This window comes from Squalius cephalus, assembly GCF_949319135.1.
Source record: "Squalius cephalus genome assembly, chromosome: 16".
NCBI classification, from domain to species: domain Eukaryota; kingdom Metazoa; phylum Chordata; class Actinopteri; order Cypriniformes; family Leuciscidae; genus Squalius; species Squalius cephalus.
The window spans coordinates 35,452,501-35,475,852 of NC_137137.1; the positions used below are offsets into that span (position 1 = coordinate 35,452,501).

The 23,352-nt window shown below is 38.0% G+C and overlaps 1 protein-coding gene and 1 long non-coding RNA gene across 2 annotated transcripts in view; one reads left to right on the plus strand and one right to left on the minus strand.

Annotated features, from left to right (window-relative positions):
* The window catches only part of LOC307173320, a 349,409-nt gene that overhangs the window by 12,880 nt on the left and 313,177 nt on the right, over positions 1–23,352 (minus strand). The window lies entirely within an intron of this gene.
* Positions 13,161–19,434, plus strand: LOC307174346 (N-acetyllactosaminide beta-1,3-N-acetylglucosaminyltransferase 3-like; the record flags this gene model as incomplete). Its single annotated transcript, XM_079898105.1, has 2 exons — positions 13,161–13,481; positions 18,272–19,434. The coding sequence occupies exons 1-2, from the start codon at positions 13,409–13,411 to the stop codon at positions 19,432–19,434; spliced, it is 1,236 nt and encodes a 411-aa protein (XP_079754231.1). The 5' UTR covers positions 13,161–13,408.

A 23,352-nucleotide genomic window follows, 5' to 3' on the forward strand; every position in this document is an offset into this window, starting at 1 on the left:
TTTTTGAAACTCATTTTTGTAATACATTATGTAGGGAAAACCACTGTTATGGATGTGACGTTTTCACATTATGGATGTTAAGTGTCTAAACTAATGACTTTTGATATAAAACTTAAATAGTAATGGCAAATAATTACAAAACTCTAAATTATCCATGATCCACAGGAATACTCCAGACAGTCTTTTAAAATATACAACTTATATACATAAACACGCAATACAGCCAAATTGCTCCACGTCATTTATTTTTGTGGAAAGCCAGTGCAGGCCTGAGCGGCGGTCATATTTTGTACCGCCATGCGGTACATCTAGTTTATAACAGTGTTATGTTTTCCCAAAACAAATTTAGGATTATTGATGATAAGCAATACTGAATGTTTGCCCTGTAATATTCCCAAAATGTGCCCTGTAAACCTTTAATGTTGTAAACTGGAAATGCTGAGGTTCTCTTGTGTGCTATTGTTTGCTTGTGTAGTGCAGTGCATTTTTATTGCTGAGTTTCAACATTCCTCAAACCAAAGGTCTGCATGTAATTGAATATGAGACAGATCGAATTACAGTTAGAGTCAATCAGTTCAGTCAGTTGACAGACAGTTTACTGAAAACAAAGTTCTCAACACTTCCATATAGGCCTAGAAAAATGAGTAAGAGGATCCAGCCTCAAACTATAGCTTTGGATAGAGAAACATAGTATTTATAGTCATATGGATAATCAGTTGATGCCTTTCCCACAAGTTTTGAATAGGTTAACAGTACAGAAAATTGCAAATACCAAAAACAATAACAACAAAAACACACACATTAAGTATGCATATGCGTTGTTGACATCAGACACTGCAGTTGTCTTTTACATGTCTCATACAGCTGTCATAATAAGGGCAGAATAAAATGAATAAGAATAAAGTTCAAAATGAAAAATCTCTTTCTACAAAATATAACTTCTAACTGTAATGATTTTCAATTCATGATATAATAAAAGTGCGACTGTTAATCCAACCCCCTTCAGTAGAACACAAAAGTAGATATTTTATATACACAATATATTATTACAAACACAAACTTTTATAAAAATACACATCTACACATTATATAATCATAGTAATAATGATTATATATATATATATATATATATATATATATATATATATATATATATATATATATATATATATATAGATTATTAGGGATGCACCGATACCACTTTTTCCAGAATGAGTCCGATACCGATACTCCCATTTTTGGTACTCGCCGATACTGATACCGATACCTGTATTTTCACTGCATTTCTAATTTTTAAATGTATTAGAAGATAAACCAAATGAATATAAATCATATTAGTTGGCTTAATTTGTTCATCAAATAAATATTTCCTTCAGTTATTTTACATTAGGTTTAAATTAGGCGGAGGTTTTAACTCTGCCAGTCAAATATCAATTCTTTATTCCAGTTTTGATACTACAAAAACAACCAGCCTAATTAATGTGATTGTAAAACATTATTAAAGACAAGTAAGCAGTCAGTAATAAAATAAGAACAAATAATCAAATTACACATATATAGCACAAATAAATATAAAAGAACAAAGAAAGGCTACAAATGAAATAAACAGTGTTTTTAGAGTTTTTCGGGTAGATCTAACAGGTACAGAAATTTGAATAAGTAATCAAATGTGAAAAAAACATTGCATATTCTTTAATGTATAAATTAAATATAGATGGATATTTTTGTAAAGTTGAAAAGGGTAGCCTATTTAGTCAAGAGCAGTGAGTAATTTATTTCTCCATTGTTTGATTAACATAAACACAGCAGCAAGTTTATTAGACTGTGTCGTGGAAATTCTTTCTCAACTTTAAATAATAATTGGAAGACAGCTGGAAATTTCAAAAGTTATAAAGATCTTTATTTCATGCAAGAAAGGCTGTTCACACATCAGTCAGAGTCTGATATGAGAAGCGCGCTCACTTCTCCTTTTTGCCCAGCTTATATACACAAAACTCATCACACTTATTCTAACACCCCATGGTTATACGCACACACTTACACACATATGTCATTAAAACAATTGAATATATATTTTCCAATGCAACACATTTGCTCTTAGTGCAAGCGAACTTATCTGTATTTAGAAAGAACAAACTGTCCTTTCTGCAAATGTCATTTTGACCTCGTTCTTCAGCAGTAAGGAAGAAGATGATATGCAACTTGCAGTTTCTTTAACACCATGTATGGTATAAGCTGGCTAGAATAAAAATTTCCATTACAACTGCTGTCCCTTTAAGACCGAACACACGGATTGTCTATGTTCACTTGAGATATAACCGACTTTGTTGGGATACTCACCAAGACGGGCGTTTTTACATAAACTTGTGTGAATTCGTCACTTGGGGCGTAGCAAGCTTTTCAAAAGTGCGGGGGATGGATGTGATTTGTTTATTAACAATAAAAACGATGACTACAATGACAGAAGGGTACAAAAGGTATAACATATAAAAAGCTTCCCATTTATTATACTGGAGTTATACTAGAAAAGTATAAAAACACACGGTAACACTTTACGGTAAGGGTACATGAATTATCATGAATTCATGTATAAATTCATGCATGAAATATGCATTCATTCATGCATTAATATCTCATGAATCATCAGGAACTAACACGAGTTCAACGTTTTTCATTCATGACTTCATGGATGAACAACACCTTAAAGGCACAATATGTAACTTTTTTGCTTTAAAAATAGCAAAAATCACTATATCTACGTTATATATTTTTTTTAGTTGTGTACTTACATTATCCCGACTGTTTCCAACAACTTTCAAACCAGGAGAAATTTTAATTTAATTTTTAGACACGGGACGTTTCTTTATTTCCGTTTTGTCGCAGTCAATGGCGTCATATCCGCGTTGTCCCTGGTTTCCGCTCGTACTGCCATAGCAACCAGAGCTATGAGCAGAGCCCTCTGATTAACCAAAGCGACAGACGCAGACAACTGTGGAGTTCGCAATGTCTATTTGCACGCTGTTGTTGTTGTTTCGTTCAAACATTACGGACCATGGCAAGCAGACTTTGGATAAAAAAGGAGAACTAACACGAGAATCAATATCAGCGCCATGTTTTCGAGATGCCGAGAGCTCCCATAGACAGTATATAAACGAGAGCTCCACGTCCGAGACTTCGACCGCTCCTACATGTACTTTATTAAACAGGTGAGCACATTTACATAAAACTAATCAATGTTATATAACGTTAGTTCAACAATGATAAAATGTTAGAATATGATCTGTATGTTATTCTAATGTTGATCTAGCTTACTGCTAGTCTCATACAGAACTAACACATACTTTTCAACACATTCAAATGCAGTTTAGTGTGATAGTGTAATGTTAGACCAGGTGAAACAGCGCTGCGTTACCTCACAAGTTTAATTTGTCTAATAAACTGACCTGTGAGTTGTAATTCTGCACTCGCGTGTAGTTAGGTAGAATGAAATGTCCATATTCCTTTTATATCCGCGGGACTCGCGTCGCGTGTGGAGCTGATAGCTGTCTCTTAGCAATCCCGAACTGCTTCATATCACAGTCATGATAAAAGCATCGATGTATTCAGTCATCCATAAACATTATTAGATCGGCCGGCTTGACGTTGACGACAACATCCATAATTCTTAGCAAATGTGTTGCGTCATCAAACTACGCCTTTGTTATTGTAAAGAGGTTAGCGACCCCTAGCGGCGAAAAATTCCATACTGTACGTTTAATTAAAACATTAACTAAGATGAGTACATCATCATGAATTATGATTTATTACGCATGATCATGATGTTTTCTTTGTTCACACAAAAAATTGGTCTTTACCACCCATTGTGGATAAAGCTATGGTTATGGTACATGAATCATCATGAATTCATGCATAAAAAAGTATTAATTCATGCATGCAAGACTACTCTTCGAATTATTAAAGGAATGTACAAAAATCCACATTATCTAATGCATGCATACAGGCTAGAACAGTATATCAATTAATGTGAGAACTTTTTTTCTGAATTATGATCTGAGTTATCCAGCATGTTCATGTCTTCTTCATAGCCTGCAGGTAAATGGACAGACCCCAAAATTGGCCAATCACAGCACATAACATACGAATTCTGTTGGCGTTCAAATACTAGTCATCATTAACTAAGCATTATTTATCAATGATTTCATCATGTTTGTGGCCCCTCAACTAAAGTGGTGACTTGGTGCTTTGAAACACTGATGAACAATGTGTTTTCATTATGATCTTAGTTATCCAGCATGTTCATGTCTTCTTCATAGCCTGCAGGTAAATGGACAGACCCCTAAATTGGCCAATCACAGCACATAACATACGAATTCTGTTGGCATTAAAATACAGTAGTCATCATTAACTAAGCATTATTTATCAATGACTTCATCATGTGTGTGGCCCCTCAACTAAAGTGGTGACTTGGTGCTTTGAAACACGTTCTCACATTAATTAAGGGTAGTGTTTAATGTTGCAAAAGCTTTCCATTTCAGATAAATGCTGTTCTTTTGAACTTTCTATTCATCATAGCATCATGAAATAAAAATGTAAAAAACTGTTTTCAACATGGATAATAATCGTTTATTGAGCATCAAATCATCATATTAGAGTGATTTCTGAAGGATCATGTGACACTGAAGAATGGAGTCAGGGCCTGAATTTCATTTTGGAAAATGGGGGGGAAATCCCTCCTTAGGTGATTCTTATGGGGGGGGGGGGGGGGGGATTTTTAATTCGAGGGGGGAGTTTAGCCTTTTTTTTAAATTACATTTATCTCACCTAAATGTATGCTCACTCATTGCAATTTTACAATTGGGTAATTTTGTTCTTAAGAATTTACACAACACAAGGAAGCTTGATTTCAATCTTTGAATTAAATTGAAAAAAGTAGCACAAATAAAGATACCAATAAAGAGAAATAAAGAGAAAAGTGTTTGCTTAGGTCTAACACTAGTATTCAGAAATACTACAGAGACTGAATAAAGTAATCAAATGTAAAATAACACTGGGTAGTATTTTAGTCCTGACTAAATTAAATACATAGGCTATTAATCCTGATTCCTTCAAATGAAAGCTATGTTTTGTTTGACAACCAAATTAATGACAGACACATATGTCTGCTGTCCCTTTAAGAGCTAGTGCACGGATCCTGTTTTCATTATACGGTCACGTGCGATTTATGCTTATTTAAGACATAACCGACTGTATTTAGAGGATAGGCTACTCACCAAGACCGAAAATTGACATAATTTTCACATGTTTTTGACTGTTAAAGCGATATAATCCACGAAAAATAACTTCTGTTACCCGTGAGCTGTTTGTGAGGCGGCTTTACTCTATGCATGTGAGAAAACATCTCTCAGACAGCGCGCCAGTACCGAATTGATCCTGAAAATTCAGCTTTGCATCACAGAAATAAATTGAAAACCAATTATTTTAAACTGTAATAATATATCACAATATTATTTTTTTTTCTGTATTTTTGACTAAATAAATGCAGGCTTGATGAGCAGAAGAAACAAAAACATTAAACAATAGTAGCCTAATGTTTCCAAACTTTTGGCCTGTACGGTATAAATGCAACCAACAACAACAACCAACTGACCAACCGAATTTAGCTAGCTGCTGAACAATATCCCAATTAGCATTAGTCTAAAAAACGAAATATATTACCGAAAACACTCATCATGTCAATAAAACATAAACAGAACATCTTCTCAAACACATATCAAGCTTATTTAAAAACCTCGAAAGCATAAACACTCATTCAAAGTACCTGGAAAAGGGAGATGTTAGTAACCATAACAATTAGTTCCCGCCGCCTCGTTAATATTGTCAGCACGAGCTGATCGATAAATCTAACACACCAAGAGAGGCGGGACTTAAGGCAGAACAGCCAATCATCAGCCGGTCACACTCAAAGCCGGTGTCATGTTTGAGAGGGAGGGGGAGAGGAGGCCAATAGCCGCCGCGAGGGCAGACACAGAGCGGCCAGAGAAACGGAGGAGCGACTGTAGTGAGGCGTTTGTGCAAAACTGCGGAAAAAGTGCGGGTGTTGCGACGCCCCATTTCCGAGAAACACACACACACACATTTCTTTTAAAACATGACTGTTCTGTGCATCGTGTGCTAATGTATAAAAAAACATACATGCATTTGCTCAAGGACAGTAAAACAATCTCAAATAAAGTGATTTCAGTAAATTCAGCATGTAATATTGGTCCTGGAACAAGAATCTTGTTGATTCAGGAACATGTGGAACTAGGGAAAATTTGTTTCTACTAAAGTGAATGCAAGTAAAGTTACACAAAGAGGATGTGTAACAGGATGTTAAGACAGGAGCAATAGACTCCCCCCTTAAAGGGTCCCAAAAGTGAGACAGTAAATTGAAAATCAAATAGGAGATGCTTCAGTAGACTTGATGAGCTGCTTTTGTATGGGAACAGCTCATTACGTAATAAATTGCCTGCCTGTCTGCTAATCTTTAACATGTTTGCATCACATACTCATTTTGGATGTAAACTGTGAAAATGACAGACTTCTCTCTGATGACATAGGCTAGAATTCTCCAATCATTTGGTCCAATTAAACCCCACCCCTGCAAACTTGCATTCATCTGCCTTTATTTGTGAGTGCAACTCCCACATCTTAAAATTCAATACACAACCGATGCAGAGCCAAATCCCCACCCCACATTTTTTTCTTTTTTGATAATCTGTTAAACCAGTGGTTCTCAACCTTTTTGGGCCAGCGCCCCCTATCCATTATCAGGGAAAAAGCAGAATTATTTATTTGAACTTTCAAATTCAAACTTTCAAAATTGATTTGAAAATTAGTGTGAGCCCTGTGCTTGATGTTTTTCTGCTAATTTCTTTACTGCGGGTTGCAGAGACGTTAGTTTCAGCCATAGTGCGCCTGAGGCATGCAAGTCCAAGCGATTGCGGTACTTAGACTGCATGTGGATGACCTGGCTGAATCCCTGCTCAACGAGATGTTGTTGGAAAAGCAAGAATCAGCAGTCTGATCTTTTGCCAGAGAGCCGGATACCGCTGGGCATATCTGACCCACACTGCACCAGCCAGAGGTGCGAAAAATAGCCTGGGCTTCGTCGTTGCACTGGATGTAGACAAGATGTTCCTGAATAGTGGGCTCGCACTCGATCACATCCGTCTGAAAGGGCTGCACAACCCAACTGGGAACATCAAGGTAAAGGAGGTCCCTGAAGCGGATCTCCAGGTCGGCCTTAACCATCCTCAGGTGGTCAGTGTAAACTAGGAAGAGGTCATCGGTAAGAGCCTCAGGTAATGAGTATTATTTTACAGTTCAATTGTTCTCTTATTTCCATGAATATTTTTAGACACTCTGAATTTTAGGTAATGTGTGCTGTAGGTCTGTATTTTCAGACTCAATATAATCACTTGAAATATTAAACATTACAATGGTGTTCATGGAAATAAAACATATTAGGCTAATTATAATAATAGTGGGCCTGTTATATCGATTTAGTGTTGTTTCGGAAAGAAAGATCACCTTGGCCAGCTGTGGGAAATGAGCAAACTGCCTCCTGCCTATACTCTGCCTGTAGAGATCTAGCCTGGAGGTGAGTCTGTGGATAACCGCCTTGGATTTGACCAGAGTGATGTCATTTCCTTAGAGCTTTAACATGACTTCATTCACTATTTCAAAAAAGTCTGTGAGGTACATGATGTTGCAGCGGCTGGATGACACCTTTTCCCCGAGAGCTCCATCAACCTCCTCCAAGAACTCAAAGATGCTGTCAAACAGCTCTCAAAAACAAGCAAGGCAGTTTCCCTTTGAGAGCCAGCGGACATCCGTAAGGAGAAGAAGCCGCTCAAAAGTCTCATCGTTTTCCTGACACAGCTGTCGGAACATTCTGTCATTCAGTGCATGGGCTTTTATTGCTTTGACTCGTGGAGAACTGGATTGTTGCGGTGCGAAACACAGTGGACTGTGAGGATATACCATAGCGGGGGCACCATCAGTGGCACATGCGAGGATGTTAGAGATGGGAATTGATTTATCCCGTAGATACACAGAAAGCCTGTTAAAAATGGTCTGGCCCTTGGTGTCGGTTTCCAGATATTTGGAAAACAAAAATTCCTCTGCCATCTCGTGACTGATTGAGGCCCTATAACGGACATAGGCCATCAGCAGAGCGTTGTTGTCAGCGGTGGTCGTCTCGTCCAGCTGAAGGCTGAATGGAGAGTCCCACGGTGTCATTGCTGAGAGGGATGGATTTCAACACCTGTGTGGGATCGCGCTCCATCACGGAGATTACCTCTTTGATGGCAGGAAGAACCAACTTTTCTCCAATTGTGAATGGCTGTCCACATTTGGCGATCAGCAGGGAGATCTTGTGTGACGCTATAAGCCCACTATCATTTTTGCTGGTATTCTTAGTGAAGAGACTGCTGATGGTTCTCCTACCGTGTTGCTCTTTTAATGTCTGGAAGAACGGACGGTCCTTATCTGCCTTGTCTGGGTGGATCTTCATAAGGTGCTTCATAAGGGGGTGACGTGCCTCTGCCTGTATTACTATAGCAGGTTGTGTGTGTGTGTGTGTGTGTGTGTGTGGGGGGGGGGGTTGTATATTCTTCATTTAAGAATAATAAAAGGTGATGGTTCTCTGACTTCACTCTCTTCGGTTACCCTTTTTGTCTTCTGTTATTTTGGGTTGCTGTTTTATTAGGGGCCAAGCACCGAAGGTGCGGAGGCACCTATTGTATCTGTTCCCGTTCTTATTATTCTTCTTCCGCCATGGGAGTCTATGGCAGCCCATAGAACCGATTGCGGGAAAGTTGTAATGGTTTGACATTCTGATAGAGGACAGTCCCAACATTAAGTACACCAATTTTGGTGTGTCTAAGTCATTCCCTCTAGCGCCACCACCTGTCCAAAGTTTCACTAATATTTTGCTTTTTCTAACTCCTCCTAGGCAGTTGCTCTGATTTTCACGAAAATTGAACCAGATCATCTACAGACCATGCCGACAAAAAGTTATGTAATTCAAGTTGATTCACTTAACAATTTTCGAAAAACCCACAAACAAATTTTACGTAGCGCTTGCGAAAACAGACGTAAGGCTGTATCTCCGCAACGCTTTATTGGATTCAGACCAAACTTGGTACATGTCATCCCAAGCATGACCTGAGGTTACATGCTGCGTTTCGGCGCAGCGCCACCTACTGGTCAGGAGATATGAAAAATGGCTATTTTTGATTATAACTTCTGAACAGTTTGCCCAAAAATCATAAAATTGGTCTCGTTAGATTCAGGCCAACATGCTGAGTCGACTGATATCCAATTTTACCATATCGGCCATTTTGGCTGTTGGCTATTTTGAATTTTGTGCTAAAATGCTGTATTATATGAACGCATGAACGGATTGTTACGAAACTTGGTATGGGTCATCAGCACGATGCCCTGAAGGAGCGTGAGAAGTTTCGAAACAGCGCCACCTAGTGGTCAATCTTTTTTTCCAAATGCTTATAACTTTGGGTATGGTCAACTTATTTTCACGAAACTCATCTCATTAGACTCCTGAATCCTTGCCGAGTCCAACGATACCAAACATGCTAGGTTTTGCCTTACGGTTTGTGTAGCGTTGTGATTTAGCGCTTAAAAAACATTTGGCTATATCTTCGAAACCGCTAGTCCGATCGAGACAAAACCACCGTCAGAAGTTTGGAAACATAGGTCAAAAGATTCATTCCACTGCCCAAATGCGAAAATATTGATAGTAAGGGGTAGTAAAATCCAATCAAAGTCATGTGTCAGTCGTTTTTTACGTGTTTTTTTATATAAATGTCTATAATTGAGATATTTTCACCAAAATTGACACACATATGTATGGGCTCCCTCTGAGGACACGTAAAAAAAATGGTGGGACTGAGCCTCTTGGTGGTGCTATAATAGAACAAAACATGAAATTCCCTTTGACTTCAATACAGTTTTGTGACATAAAATGCTATACTTAACAAATGCATTGGTGTAATATTACGAAACTCAGAACTAACTTTTGAACAAATCTAGCTATTGAAATGCCACTGGTCTTAATAGATTCCTTGGGTCAAGCTGAGAACATAGATACCAAGTTTTCCTTATTTGGCCGAACTTCCTGTCCGCCATCTTGATTTTCATTCAAAACCTACTTTTTTCGAACTCCTCCTAGATCGTTTTTCCGATTTTCACCAAAATCGAATCATATCATCTCCAGACCATGCCGACTAAAAGTTATGGATAGACACGATAGACAAAACCGTTTTCGTATAGCAGAGCAGCAAAGTTGAGGCATGATGCTAATAGCACTATTCAGGCTTTATCTCTGCAATGCCTTGACATATTGACACTAAACTTTGTATGTGTCATTGTCACTTCACTCTGACCACATCACATCAGTTTTGTAACTGCGCCACCTATTGGTCAAAAGTGATAAACAATTAAATCATATTTTTAATTACTGTTTCTATGATTTTTCAGGCATTTTGCCTAAAATCCTCTTTAAATGTCTTAAATTGCTCATTGTTGCAGTTGGTCTGACACTTTCAGACATGTTGGCATGTCTTGTCATCTGGTTCTGCTTGGCCCCGATAATTGCTGCTTGCAGCTATATTTTGTTTATTATTCGTTTGCTTCATGTATTAGTTTAGTTTGGGAATTTATGTTTGCAGGCCTGTATTTTGGAGCGTGTATTTTGTGTTTGTGTTAATTACATAGCTTATTCTTTATTTACGTTTATGTTCCGAGCGGAATGTTTTCTGTAGTGATGTTTTCTCTTATTTAGTTATGAGTTGATATTTTTGTTAATAAATACTTCTTAATTCGCTTTTGTTCTCGTTGCCTCCCTCATTTGTCGCGGCTAAGAGCCGGCTGTGACAAATACTGTATGCAGTTTTTCTTGTTCGGCAGCGCTATTTTGCTCAATTGTTTTTATGATAGTGGATTTGTCCGTGCAAAATTAGTTGTGACACTGAAAGAATAAGGAATAGCATAAATCTATTTAATTATAACATAAAAATGTAAATTAATAAATCATTTTAAAATGGAAAAATGAGTAGACATTTAAAATTGTTGTGCAATTCTTGTTTTATGTTAATTGTTTGATTATTCATATTAAATGTAAAAATGTTAAATAAAATAGAACAATACATTAATAAATAGTAGGCCTATATTAAAAATAAATAGACATATGAGACTGTTTATTAACATGTTTAAAACATAGTTTAATAAAGCCAACATTTAAAAACATTTTGGCAGGTTTTTTTTCTTTATCCGTTTGAAAATCTTGTTAAAATATGCTATTATAGGGGCAACAAATGAACTTCCGACTCTCTCCCATGCCACTCAAAGTAGGCTAGATATAAGACGAGTAGGCTATACGGTCATTCAAGTGGGAATGTTTGCACTTAGATTTTATTATGCATTTAGGAGAGTATTGCAAGAAGCTGCTTACATTAATCTTACTTTCGAAAAAAAAAAATACAATCATGATTTTTCATGAAAAATTATGTTAGAATTGTAGGCCTAAAATACCTTGGTATCAGCTTGTTTTCATCAATGGTATAATTAATACAATTACAATTAATTTGTTTTGTTGTGATTCATTTGTGTTCATGATCAGTAAAAAAAAAAAAATCTTCTAACAAGAATAAACACATATGAACAATGAAATTAATATTGTATTATTAATTATTTTATTATTATCTTGAAACTACCCAAGCAGCGTTTCGCACTCAGATGTGATGGCGGAATTAATACAACACCAAAATGTGATTACAGAATATATTTAAATTATCCATCAAATTGTCATTTTCTCCTTACAGTCTTGCGAGTTAACAATAATGCCTGACCAGTGAATTACTTGGTGAACAAAGAAAACATTGGCATTAGGCATTAGTTAATACCTAAAAATGTAAAAGACCTTATGAATAGAATTTAGTTGAATTCATTTTAAAATTTGTCGCCAGAATGAATGGGAACATGATTTATTGGAAATATTAGAAAATATATAAGTGGTTCTTAAGTGAATATTTTTTTAATGGCTTGTCAACTTTCCATTCCTCCGCTGCGTGATTCTAGCCACCACTGGATTGTTGTCAGCGCGAAACACATTTTTGAGCACGTGAATGCTGATTCTTGTCAGCGCTGGATTCTAGTCAGTGCTTGAGCGCAGGTCTATGACTGGAAAAATAATAGAGTCGTTGCAAAAGAAACGATTCATAGCTTACATGTTGCATTAAATTGGCAGATTTTAGAATTTTGTAGGCAATTATTTTGCAAGTAATTGAATGTTTAATCTTGTCTTGCCTGGATCATTGGTGTAAACTCGTGAACGCCCCCCATGAACACCCCCATTTTAACAATTTTGCTTCCAACACCCCCCGTTGTTCTCTGAACGCCCCCCCCGTTGAGAACCACTATATTAGTCAATCACCAAAATGATTATGAAATGATACTTCATGGCAGTAGAATTGAAGGCCTAATCTCAGCCGAACCCTTAACACTAACACTCCTTAATTCATATTCAAACATTAGAGCTAAAAGGTCAAAACAAACAAACAAACGTGCAAGCGGCGCCCACAGGACTGGTTTGATACATTAACACACTCCTCATGCCCACATTCACACACACACACACACACACACACGCACACACGCACACACACAAACTCACACCACATATTTACAGGCTCAAAGGCTTCATACAGACACGTCTCCCATCCAACAGCGATCTAAAGCACACAGACGTTGAGGAGAGATTATGGTTTGATCCTGAAGCCGAGTTAAAACGTGTTGCAGGAACTCCCAGTCAGTTTGAGTTTGCGTGATTATCCATCTGCAAGTGTGCATTGATTAGCCTTATGCAGAAGAGTGTTTGAAGCGCTCATGCAGTCCTGGCTTTGCTGGGGCACATTGGGGCGTCTGGCCTTTTGTTTCACAGTTTCTTTGACTTGCTTGTGTGATGTAATTTTGTGTGAGTTCAGTTTAGTGCGCATCTTCCATCTACCGCCGCGCCAGTGTCTCAGGACAAGATGGTCGCCAAGAAGCAGTGTCATGTTTGAGAGGGAGGGGGAGAGGAGGCAGCCGCAGCGAGCGCTGACACAGACCGGCCAGAGAAACGGAGGAGCGACTGTAGTGAGGCGTTTGTGCAAAACTGCTGAAAAAGTGCGGGTGTTGAACCCTCTCACCGGGAAAAGTGTGGGTGTTAAAACACCCACATCCCCCACGGGTGCGACGCCCCTGCCACACTAGTACAAGTGCAAGACGTGAGACAATTCAATTCAGTATTCGCGCGCTGTCTATCAAGACGTTGGTTTTCGGAGCGGTCGCTTTGGATGTTTCGTTCATGGAACTTCTTGACCTGCAAACGTCCTGTAATAATGTAGAGATTCGGGAACCACCCATTATACATAAATCAGGTAACAGTTCATGTTTTACTTACATATACGATTTACAGGGTTGCCAACTTTGGGACTTTGGCTGGAGTGAGACTCTGTAAAACATCAGTGCGCGCGCGTAACCCTAACCCTAATTTTAAAAACATCAGTCCTTGTTTACTTATATAGCCTAAACCCTGATTTATGGGGAAAAAAAGTTTTTTCAAAATGTACAATTAATTTATTGATTGCACTATAAAAAAATAAAGATAGAGATGATTAAATAACAAACATGTAAAACAACAACATCAAAACAATAAAAAAATCTCAAAACGATCTCGAAAAAAGATTTGTTCATTTTAATGAACAAGATCGAACAAGCGAGTCAGTAAAATGATCTGAACTTCGCATCACTCACAGGGTGCATCAAGTGACAGTCTGTTGCTGGTGTCAGTCTGGTGTTTAGGCCAATAACTGAAAAGGTTCGCTCAGCATCCACATTTGAGTGTGGCAGACTCAACACAATCTGGGCAACCTTTGATCATTTTTTTGATCATCACACAAAATGGGGGAAAAAGTTTTTGCACTTTAAAAAAAGCAAAAATGTTTTTCACAATTTTAATCACATTTCCTGCATTTACATACCTTTAGGAACTATGGTAATACAAAATCCAGGAAATAATCAAGTTGATTATAATGATAAATTCTGCCAAAAAGAATATAGTAGGCTACTAAACTATGTATAAGAAAAATATGTCTTACTTTGTTTATTGTTTAATAGGGGCCAATTGCCAAGACTTGAGAGAATAATTTTATAAAGTCAAAAATGTTCACCATTAATGTTTTGTGTGCAAATAAAATTTAAATAATGTGAGACTCAATTTCCACTGTAATATAGAAACAACATAAAGACAGTATATTTTAAACAATTGTTTAATGCCATTTTTTTTTTTATTAATAAAGGCCAGTATCACTGACTGTAGCTACTGATGTCTCCATGAAAATGATTTTTTACTTTTGAAAATTATAACAACTTTTAATATAAGTGAACTTAAAAGTTTCCTCACATAAACTCAAAAATAAATGTAATATTTACATGTGTCCTTCCTGTCTAACAGGTATGAAATATACAGAAATTGAATTAGGTTATCAAACAGTCCGCACTGCATAAATTGACCCTTCGCTAAGCCCAGCCCTCCTTACTGTTGCTACGCCTGTCAAGCTTTTGCGCCTGGCACGTCTATTACAGTATGTATGCACTGGTTTCAGACATTCCTAAGGAGATAATTAGTCTTTTCTGGCGAACAGGTGAAAATCTGAGAGAGCAAGACTGCAGTATGCATTCGAGGGCTATATCCACGACATAATATGCAAACGATTAGAGAATAATTTCATCAAAATTTAAGCTAAAGCCTATAACGTTAGGTCCCAGTGCAAGCAGTAGCCGCCTCACACGCTGATCATTCAAATGGGAAACACACAAATTGAGGAACAGCTTTGTGCATGCACAGCAGCATAAGTGAAATTTGAAAATATTCTAATATTTATAAATCAAACAGCTTATCCATAAGTATTGTGGAATAAACACAAGACATTAGCCTGACCACTTTGCAATGATAACATTCTCCCGCTTATATTTTAGTGCGCCAGGCTAACGTTACTGCTCACACGTCGTGGGTCACATTAGTGACTAACTTACTGTTATGAACTGATTAAGTTAGCATACCAACCTTTTCCTTGGAGATCTCCGGCAAGCCCCCTGATGTTCCCTCCTTTTACTAACTACCTTTTACTTTTACTAGACACCGGGAGAGTCGCAATTGGATTGGGGTAACGTAACATTACTAGTTTGGCCGTCGATTAACAAAATGCTGAAATATATTTTTAAGTAACGTTAAATTATGTCTGTGAGCCTCCGTCTTGCCTTTAATCACACTGCTTGATCCACGAGCTGGACAATAACTTTATTCTAGAGCTGCTATAAAGCCAAAACACTTCACTTTTAATTTCCTATTATCAATGTAAAGCTGCTTTGGAACAATCTACATTGTTAAAAGCGCTATATAAATGAAGATGACGCCCGGCATTTCTCCTCTTGGGTTTTAGGTTTCGGGAAAGGAACAAAATCCATACGCCGTTTGCACAATCCATACGCACAACGCTTCGGCATGTTTCCCTCGCTCGAAAGCTTCTTCTTCTTCTTCGGTAGATTTTATTGGCAGCTTGCAAACATAGTGCATTACCGCCATCTACTGGACTGAGGTGTGATCACATTAAGACGTCATAAAAAAAAAAAAAAAAAAAAAAAAAAGACAAGCCCATGCTTCAGCTGGCGCTGCGTGTTCAGCTCCTCCAGCTTCCACCCTGAGCTCCTCAACCTACCCCCCAACCCCCGTCCCCCCCCCCCCCCCCAAAAAAAAATTCTTCTTGCTAATTGAGTTTCTTTAAGAAAAGAGATATCCGCCCTAACTGTAGACTGTGTGCTGGTTATACTCAATACATTTTCCATTGTTAAATCTTTCTTTACCGCTCTCTTCATATGCTCGAAAGCTTGCCAGACCTCCCGCGCCTAGTTACGGTTGCTAAGCCACGATTGGCCTGTGGCGGTTTTCGGGCGTGGCTTAGCGAAGGGTCAATTATGAATTAAATTAGATTAATCCTTATTAAAGCTGCAAGCTTTCTTTAGTCAAGAGCAGTTAGTGATTTTCTCTGTTCCCTTTGTTCTTTGGTTAACTTTACTGACTACAGAATTAGTGGCTGCTGTCACTTTAAAATCTGCCGCTGCTGACAGGCTCTCACGCATCTCATTTTCTCATTTACTCTTGTTCATTTAAGACTTTATGTAACTAATTTAAGACTGCTTATTGTTATGAGGATACTCGACAAAACTGACATTTTGGCATGTGTTATTGTTCGTTCAAGCGCGAAAGAGAACTGCCCAGCAAAACTATTTCTGACGCGCTGTCTGTGCGCTCGATACTGGCACGAGTCTTTCTGTGCGTTGTGTGTGTGAGTGTGTGCGTCAGGACGCGATACCTGCTCTGCTCATTATAACTTTCAGTGAGGTATTTTTAGTGTGTGCAAGCGACGTTCCTGGACGCGGCTGCGCGCATTGACGCAGGCACAGGCAGGCTCTCCGTGTCCTGCTCGGTCCTGCTCCTCTTTGGCGATGACGGCGTGCGGTTAAAAAATCATAACAAACGAATTATCTGCTTACCTTGATTGTCATCCAAACTTTCAAACGCGCATCAGTGGCTCCGACTCCGAACCTATACTCTGAACTTTCTCTGAACTTCTCACATGCAACTGACGTATCAGGTGCAACTGCAAGGTTGTCAGCGAATCAACGATCAGAGAATACTGCAGTGAGAACGTTGTTGGCAGATATTACAGCTGTGGGCCTTAAACTCCTCTCCTGTAATTAATACGCAGTGGTCTAGTCATCAACAGAAAATTAACGGATTGAGAGGGGATTGAGATTGAGAAAAATGGATTTTGGCGTGACATTTCTTGCGTGTGCGTGAGAGCGTGAGATTGATGCTGAAACCGTGAGAGTCACGCCAGATGCGTGAGAGTTGGCAACCCTGTCTGATTTAGTTTGAATCCAAATAACACGTGCTGAGTGAACGATCAGCAATCAAAAGCATTCAACAGAAGTGCGCTCTCTCTCTCTCTCTCTCTCTCTCTCTCTCTCTCTCTCTCTCTCTCTCTCTCTCTCTCTCTCTATCTCTCTGTGCACTGGCATCTGCGCTGTGCGCTGATCAGCTCGCACATCACAGCTATAGACGTTACTATTTCGTTTAATATTCCACTAATAAGATACATTTACTTAATAGACAGTCTTCTTTTTTATCCCCATTATATACCCTTTGTTGTCAGTGTTTCTTTGTCTGGACACAAACACTGTTTACAATCTGCCTGGTATTGGTTGTTTGTATCTGAGCATTTTTTATGAGTAGGCCTACAAGTACATGAGCTCAGTATCGGGCCTGATACCGTGCATCCTTATATATCATTAATTTCATTAATTCAGTTTCATGGACAGCCTCGAGTTAGTATTTTGTAATTCGCTCCGTGCACGGCGACCGTTGACGTTTGAACTTTAGTGTGTGGGCCAGTACTTCCGGTGATCTGACAGCGAGAGCGAGAGACAACAGCGACCGAGGTCCATTACCACAGAGATATTTTTTCACAATGAGTGTTTTTAGGATTCAAGAGAGGTGACTTGCCTTTCAGAGGGTGACAGCCTCAGCACTTCATCGTTGTGTGCCATTATGTACCATTTCGTCACGTTATGAGAAGTCAGCTTTCATGCGTTCCCCGCCCGCTGACGCTGCGGTACGGGCTGAGTGGATACAGAAGATCCGGAGGGATGACTCAACCCGACCAAATATTTAAATGCATATAATTTTCAGTGTATTTCACCTGTACGTTTCTATGCTTTCTATTACTGCATTTTTTTAAATATTTTTTTTATTTATTTATTGCAGCATGAGTCAAATCATCTTCTGTTCGTGAACAGTTGTATTTCATTCATTAATCTGACTATGCATCCGTGCATTTAATTGCCATTGGCTCGTGTGATAGTAATATGGATCTTGGTAGTATTTTAAGTTATAATTGATTCTATAAGCAACTATAAAAGATAATTTTCGGCTTTCTTCGGCTCCCTGCACCGGGCGTAATGCCAATACCAGAAGTGTCTAACCGCACACTTGCTGATCCAAAATCCAAAATGGCGGCCACGTGCAACTAGTCTATTAGGTCAGAAAAATCCTTATTGAGAGAACTTTTGTGTTCATACTGTGAATTGTGTCTCTTTTCCTAAACAGGTGCGAAGATGAGAATGAAAAAAGCAGAGAAAATAGCATTAATTCTCACAGCTGCTGTGTGTCTCTTCATTATTATGAACAAAAACGACACTGAAGACGACGTTATATCAAATAGCAAAGACACATATGAGATGCTCCGTCATCAAATCCACTTGCCCAGATCCAAAACTGTCCAGCCTTTGTCTTCACGTTGTCAGCAGAATATGTCGGCTTATAATGTGACTGGATTTTCTTCTCTGCCAGGTCATATCCAAGATTTCTTGCTTTACCGTCACTGTAGGAATTTTCCCATGCTGCTCGACCTGCCTAATAAGTGTGGCGGACCCCTGAACTCTGCAGATGTCTTCCTTCTGCTGGTCATCAAGAGTTCTCCAGAAAACTATGAGCGGCGAGAAGTCCTGCGGAAAACATGGGCTAAGGAACGACTGCACAAAGGTGTGTGGATCCGTAGAGTCTTCATAATCGGACAAACTAAAACTGGCTTCGAGAAGAGCAGGCTGAATAAGCTATTGAAGCTGGAGAACAATGAGAACAAGGACATTTTACAGTGGGACTTCAATGATTCTTTCTTTAACCTCACACTAAAGCAGATCCTTTTCTTAGAGTGGATGGAAAGATGGTGCCCACAGGCTAGATTTCTCTTAAACGGGGACGATGACGTCTTTGCCAATACGTTTAACATGGTTGAGTACCTTCAAGGTCAAGAGGACAATGATGGAAGTAAACATCTCTTTACCGGGCACCTCATCCAGAACGCAGGGCCTATTAGACACTCTTCAAGTAAATACTTTGTCCCAGTGCAGGTTCAGGAGTCTGAGAGCTATCCTCCTTACTGTGGTGGAGGAGGCTTTCTTCTCTCAGGCTTCACGGCCAGAACAATCTACAGCATGTCTCACTCTATAATTATATTGCCCATTGATGATGTTTACATGGGAATGTGTTTGGAAAAGGCTGGTCTCAAACCCACATCCCACTTTGGTGTAAGAACCGCTGGTCTTCATGTCCCAGCTGAGAACGTTGACACATTTCACCCTTGCTATTACAGAGAAATCATTTTAGTCCACAGATTTCTGCCACACATGATTTTTGTGATGTGGGATGAAATACAAAACCCACGTTTGCAATGTGGAAAAACAAATTCCTCTCTTCAGGGAAGCCCATAAACAAAAGAACATGGTGTGTGGTTAATTTTAAAGGGAAACATAATAGCTTGCTGGAATTGATGTAATCAATTTTGTTTTAACTTTTAATGTTTTACCATGTCACTTCTCAAGAAAATGATTTGGTGTATTGTATTGCACTTTAACGGAAATGAAAATGGTTGTTGACTCCTTTGTCAGCAGAAGTTGGAGTCTTTATGGTCTTTATTCTTTCTTTTAAATGATTAGAGAGTGGACTCGATCCGTTGAGGAGTAATTATGCTCGGCTCCCAGATGGCCGAGCCAATCAAATTGCCAGGGCGGGCTTTAATCGATGATGGACAGATGATCTGCGGTTACATAATCACCCACGTCATCAAAGAGCGCTTGGGTTGAATTGGTTTTCAACAAAAGATGACTGCAGCTGAAGAATTAAGATGTTTAGATTCCGCTATCACGTCTGTTATAAAAGAAAACGACAGCACATTAATTTTAAAAGACGAACAGAGAACTGGTGGTGGGCAAATCGAGGCTTCGTGAAACAATGAAACAGTTGAAGCAAATGTGCCATATTGTGTCGAGGCTTCGAAACAATCCGACACCCGTCTCAATGGGTGACACTTGCAGTTGCTGATCTGAAACAACCTTGACGAGCCATTAAAAATGTGTTTTTTTATTATTGTATTTTTCTAATATGTGAAGCTTGTAACCTATAGGCTCCTCACTGTGCATAATGTTATTTTGGTCATGAAAAATGAATATTAATAAAAGAAATCAAGCTACAATGTCTCACTTTTTTATAGATTTTTATTAAAAAATATTAATTTCTCTGCAGTGGAAGGACTTAATCTAATTCTTTTTTTAAAGATAATTTCTCCAGCCTTTGACAAACTCCTCTCACAAAAACCCACGAGGTCAAGATGCGTTGACTTCACTTTTATACAGATGTGCGAGTGTATGGTCTGTTCCCGACCCTGTTATATAAACTTTGATATATCCTTTTATTGAAACGGGTGCTTTTCTGTGCTTTTACTTTCACTTTTGCCGCAGAGACCCTTTTATGTCCTATAAATGTGTCATATTTTTGATAATCCACGCAGATTTCATCTGATGATTCTGTTTAAAGTTATTAATAACAAATCATGAATGAAAGAGAACTATATCTTTCCCTTTTTAAATCTAATATTATCAGGATAGTTAATTAAGTGTAATATGAAGTGGCATACTCTATGCATTAAATGATTGCTGCAAAAGCAAATTACACCTTTTTTACACCTCTGAATGTTTTTAGATGTATGGTGCTGAACTGTAACAAAGTACAGCAGGATAGAATCTTTCCATCATTTCAGTTCTTTTGAATCAAAGCGGTTCGCAAATTCAGATGATTCATTTGAATTATTCATTTCGTGAATCACGAATCTGAATCGCAATATTCACTGGACCACGCGCAAGTCTTTTTAAAGAGAAGTGTCTGTTCAAGTAAGCTTTAATGTGTGTTTTCAAATTATAAATAGGACATCAATTATTTTGATAGGCTACGTTTTGACATGTGATAAAGTTTGTTAATGGGACAACTCTCTTGTTCTCTAGAAATGTTTGTATTAATAAAAGGCGAATACCAACTTCAAAGGTCAAATAGTTATAAAATGCTGTATCATTTGCATTTTTTCATGGTGTTGTGTAGATGTATCTTTATTCTCTTAGTTTGCTTTGTTGTTTTATGCACTAGAGATCCACTGAAGTAGGACTCACTCACTCACTGAATCATTCAGAGCAGTTCCCTTGAGTTTACTCTTACATACTTCAGCAGCACCTCACCATTGTCATAACCAGCTGTGCTGTTGTTTATAAAATTACTTGTACTTTTCATATTGATTTAGTATCAATTAGTTAATACTTACACATTTTTCTTTACTTATTTGAGCCAAACTTAAGTCAGACTCCATCAATGCATCATTATTTGTTATCTATGAAGATTGGATACATTATGCAACACAGAAGAACAATCAAAGAATATGAGGATATGTAAAATATGAGGATTTTTGTTTTGTGCAACACAGTGTTACACTTTGTTCTTTCTTGGGTGGAGGATAAGATATTGCAATTTATGACAAACTAAATGACAGACCAATGGTTAATCCGAATCTCGGTAGAACTTTGATCAATCGATTTTTCCAGGATCGGATGAACCATTAGACTGTCATTTAATTTGCCATAAATTGCAATATCTTTTAAACGATTTGACATATCGCCACAAAATTAGACAGGGATCATTCTCAACATGTCCTGAAGGTACCTGAGAAGTTTGAACTTAGCGCCACTTAGTGTTCCCTAAGTTCACAACATTTTAACATTAGAAAAAATATGAATACAAAATTTCTGATGTCAGCTCGGTCCAAAGATCATCTGAGCCAATTTTTGAAAGGATTAGACCAAATTTGAAGGAGTATAGGGAAAAAAAAACTGAATACTGTACTTTTCAAACTGGCAACTACTATAATGGGTGGAGTCTTATGTAAGATGTCGAATGTGATCAGCATGATGAGAGGAATCAGGTGTATACGTTCAATTTAATTTCGTATACAGTTCAAAAGTTATAACTGTTTCAATTATGAATTTTGAACTGGTGGTGGCGCTATAGAGTTGGTCCTAGAGACACCAAATTTGGTCAGATTACTATTCATTACCATCACTACAAGTGGACAAATTTTCATAATTTTCCTATAAGGTTCATAGGGATGCCATAGACTCCTATTCGAGAGAAATAATAATAAAGAAAACCAACAACAATTCCAATAGGGACTACAGCCAATTCAGAACTTGGCCCCTAAAGACTCTGGGTGTTTCATTTTAGCAAAAGTGTACAGCCTGCAAAACCAAGGTTAAAACTAGTTTAGACTATAGACTTTTAATTAAAATAATGTCAGAACTTTTTGCAGGCTTTTTAACACTTGACCATGAATAGGCTTTAGAAAACCAAGCCAAGCATTTAACTGCTTCACATCATGAGTTCCTCCCCCAAGTTTAAGTTACAGGAAAAAAGAGAAATTATTTGTTCTAAGTAAACAATTTAGCCCAAAAAACATCAATGGAAAGCAGGTTTATTGTTTTGAAAAGCACAAATCTCTTCATCTCACTCCGTCCTATCGAAACCAGTTCTATAAAGCTCTTATGTAAAGCTATAGCAGGTATTGCATAAGAGAAGGCTGTAAAATGACAATGCACTTTTGACAAATTAGGGAAGTTGTGAACTTGGGATTTGCAAATGGATTGTTCTTTTGAGGCAGATCTTTTCAAATAATGGCTTGATCCAGTTCACAAGCTAGAGATTTGTTCACGAATAGGACTTATTCGGTTCTCTGTTTCATCTTACTGATTCATAAAATAACAAACATTTTGGCCTATTTCAGAAGATATATAACACAAGTCACAAGGACTTTTATGAATATTTTATGATGCTTGTGCATTTTTGCTGAAGCATGAAAGCCTCATTCATTGTATTTGCTGGAAAAGAGTAACCTGAACAAATCTTAACATAACTGTAACAGTCTCTTGAGCAAGTTTGTAAAGTATTAACTCTGTTTGACAGGATTATGGGAAAAATATAACTCATTTCAGGTGATGCAAGTTGCTTGACTCTCAGACACATTCTGACTCCACGTATGAAGTGTTGCCTGGCTTCTGTCTGTGCTGCATGCTCTGAGTTCACACTCTTTGTGATGCTAGGCGAATGACTTGCTGACATCATTTGGTGTGGCTTCCTGAATTTTATTTTTGGGGGGTCCCATCTTAAAATGAGGGGGCAACTAATATATATAGCTTAACACCTGCACACATTTAAACCAGTATATTTACTTCACTGTTTCAGCAGAACAGACATAACAGCCTACAACATAGCTCGGCGATTATAAAAAAGTGTCAATGATGTCATCATACTCAGAA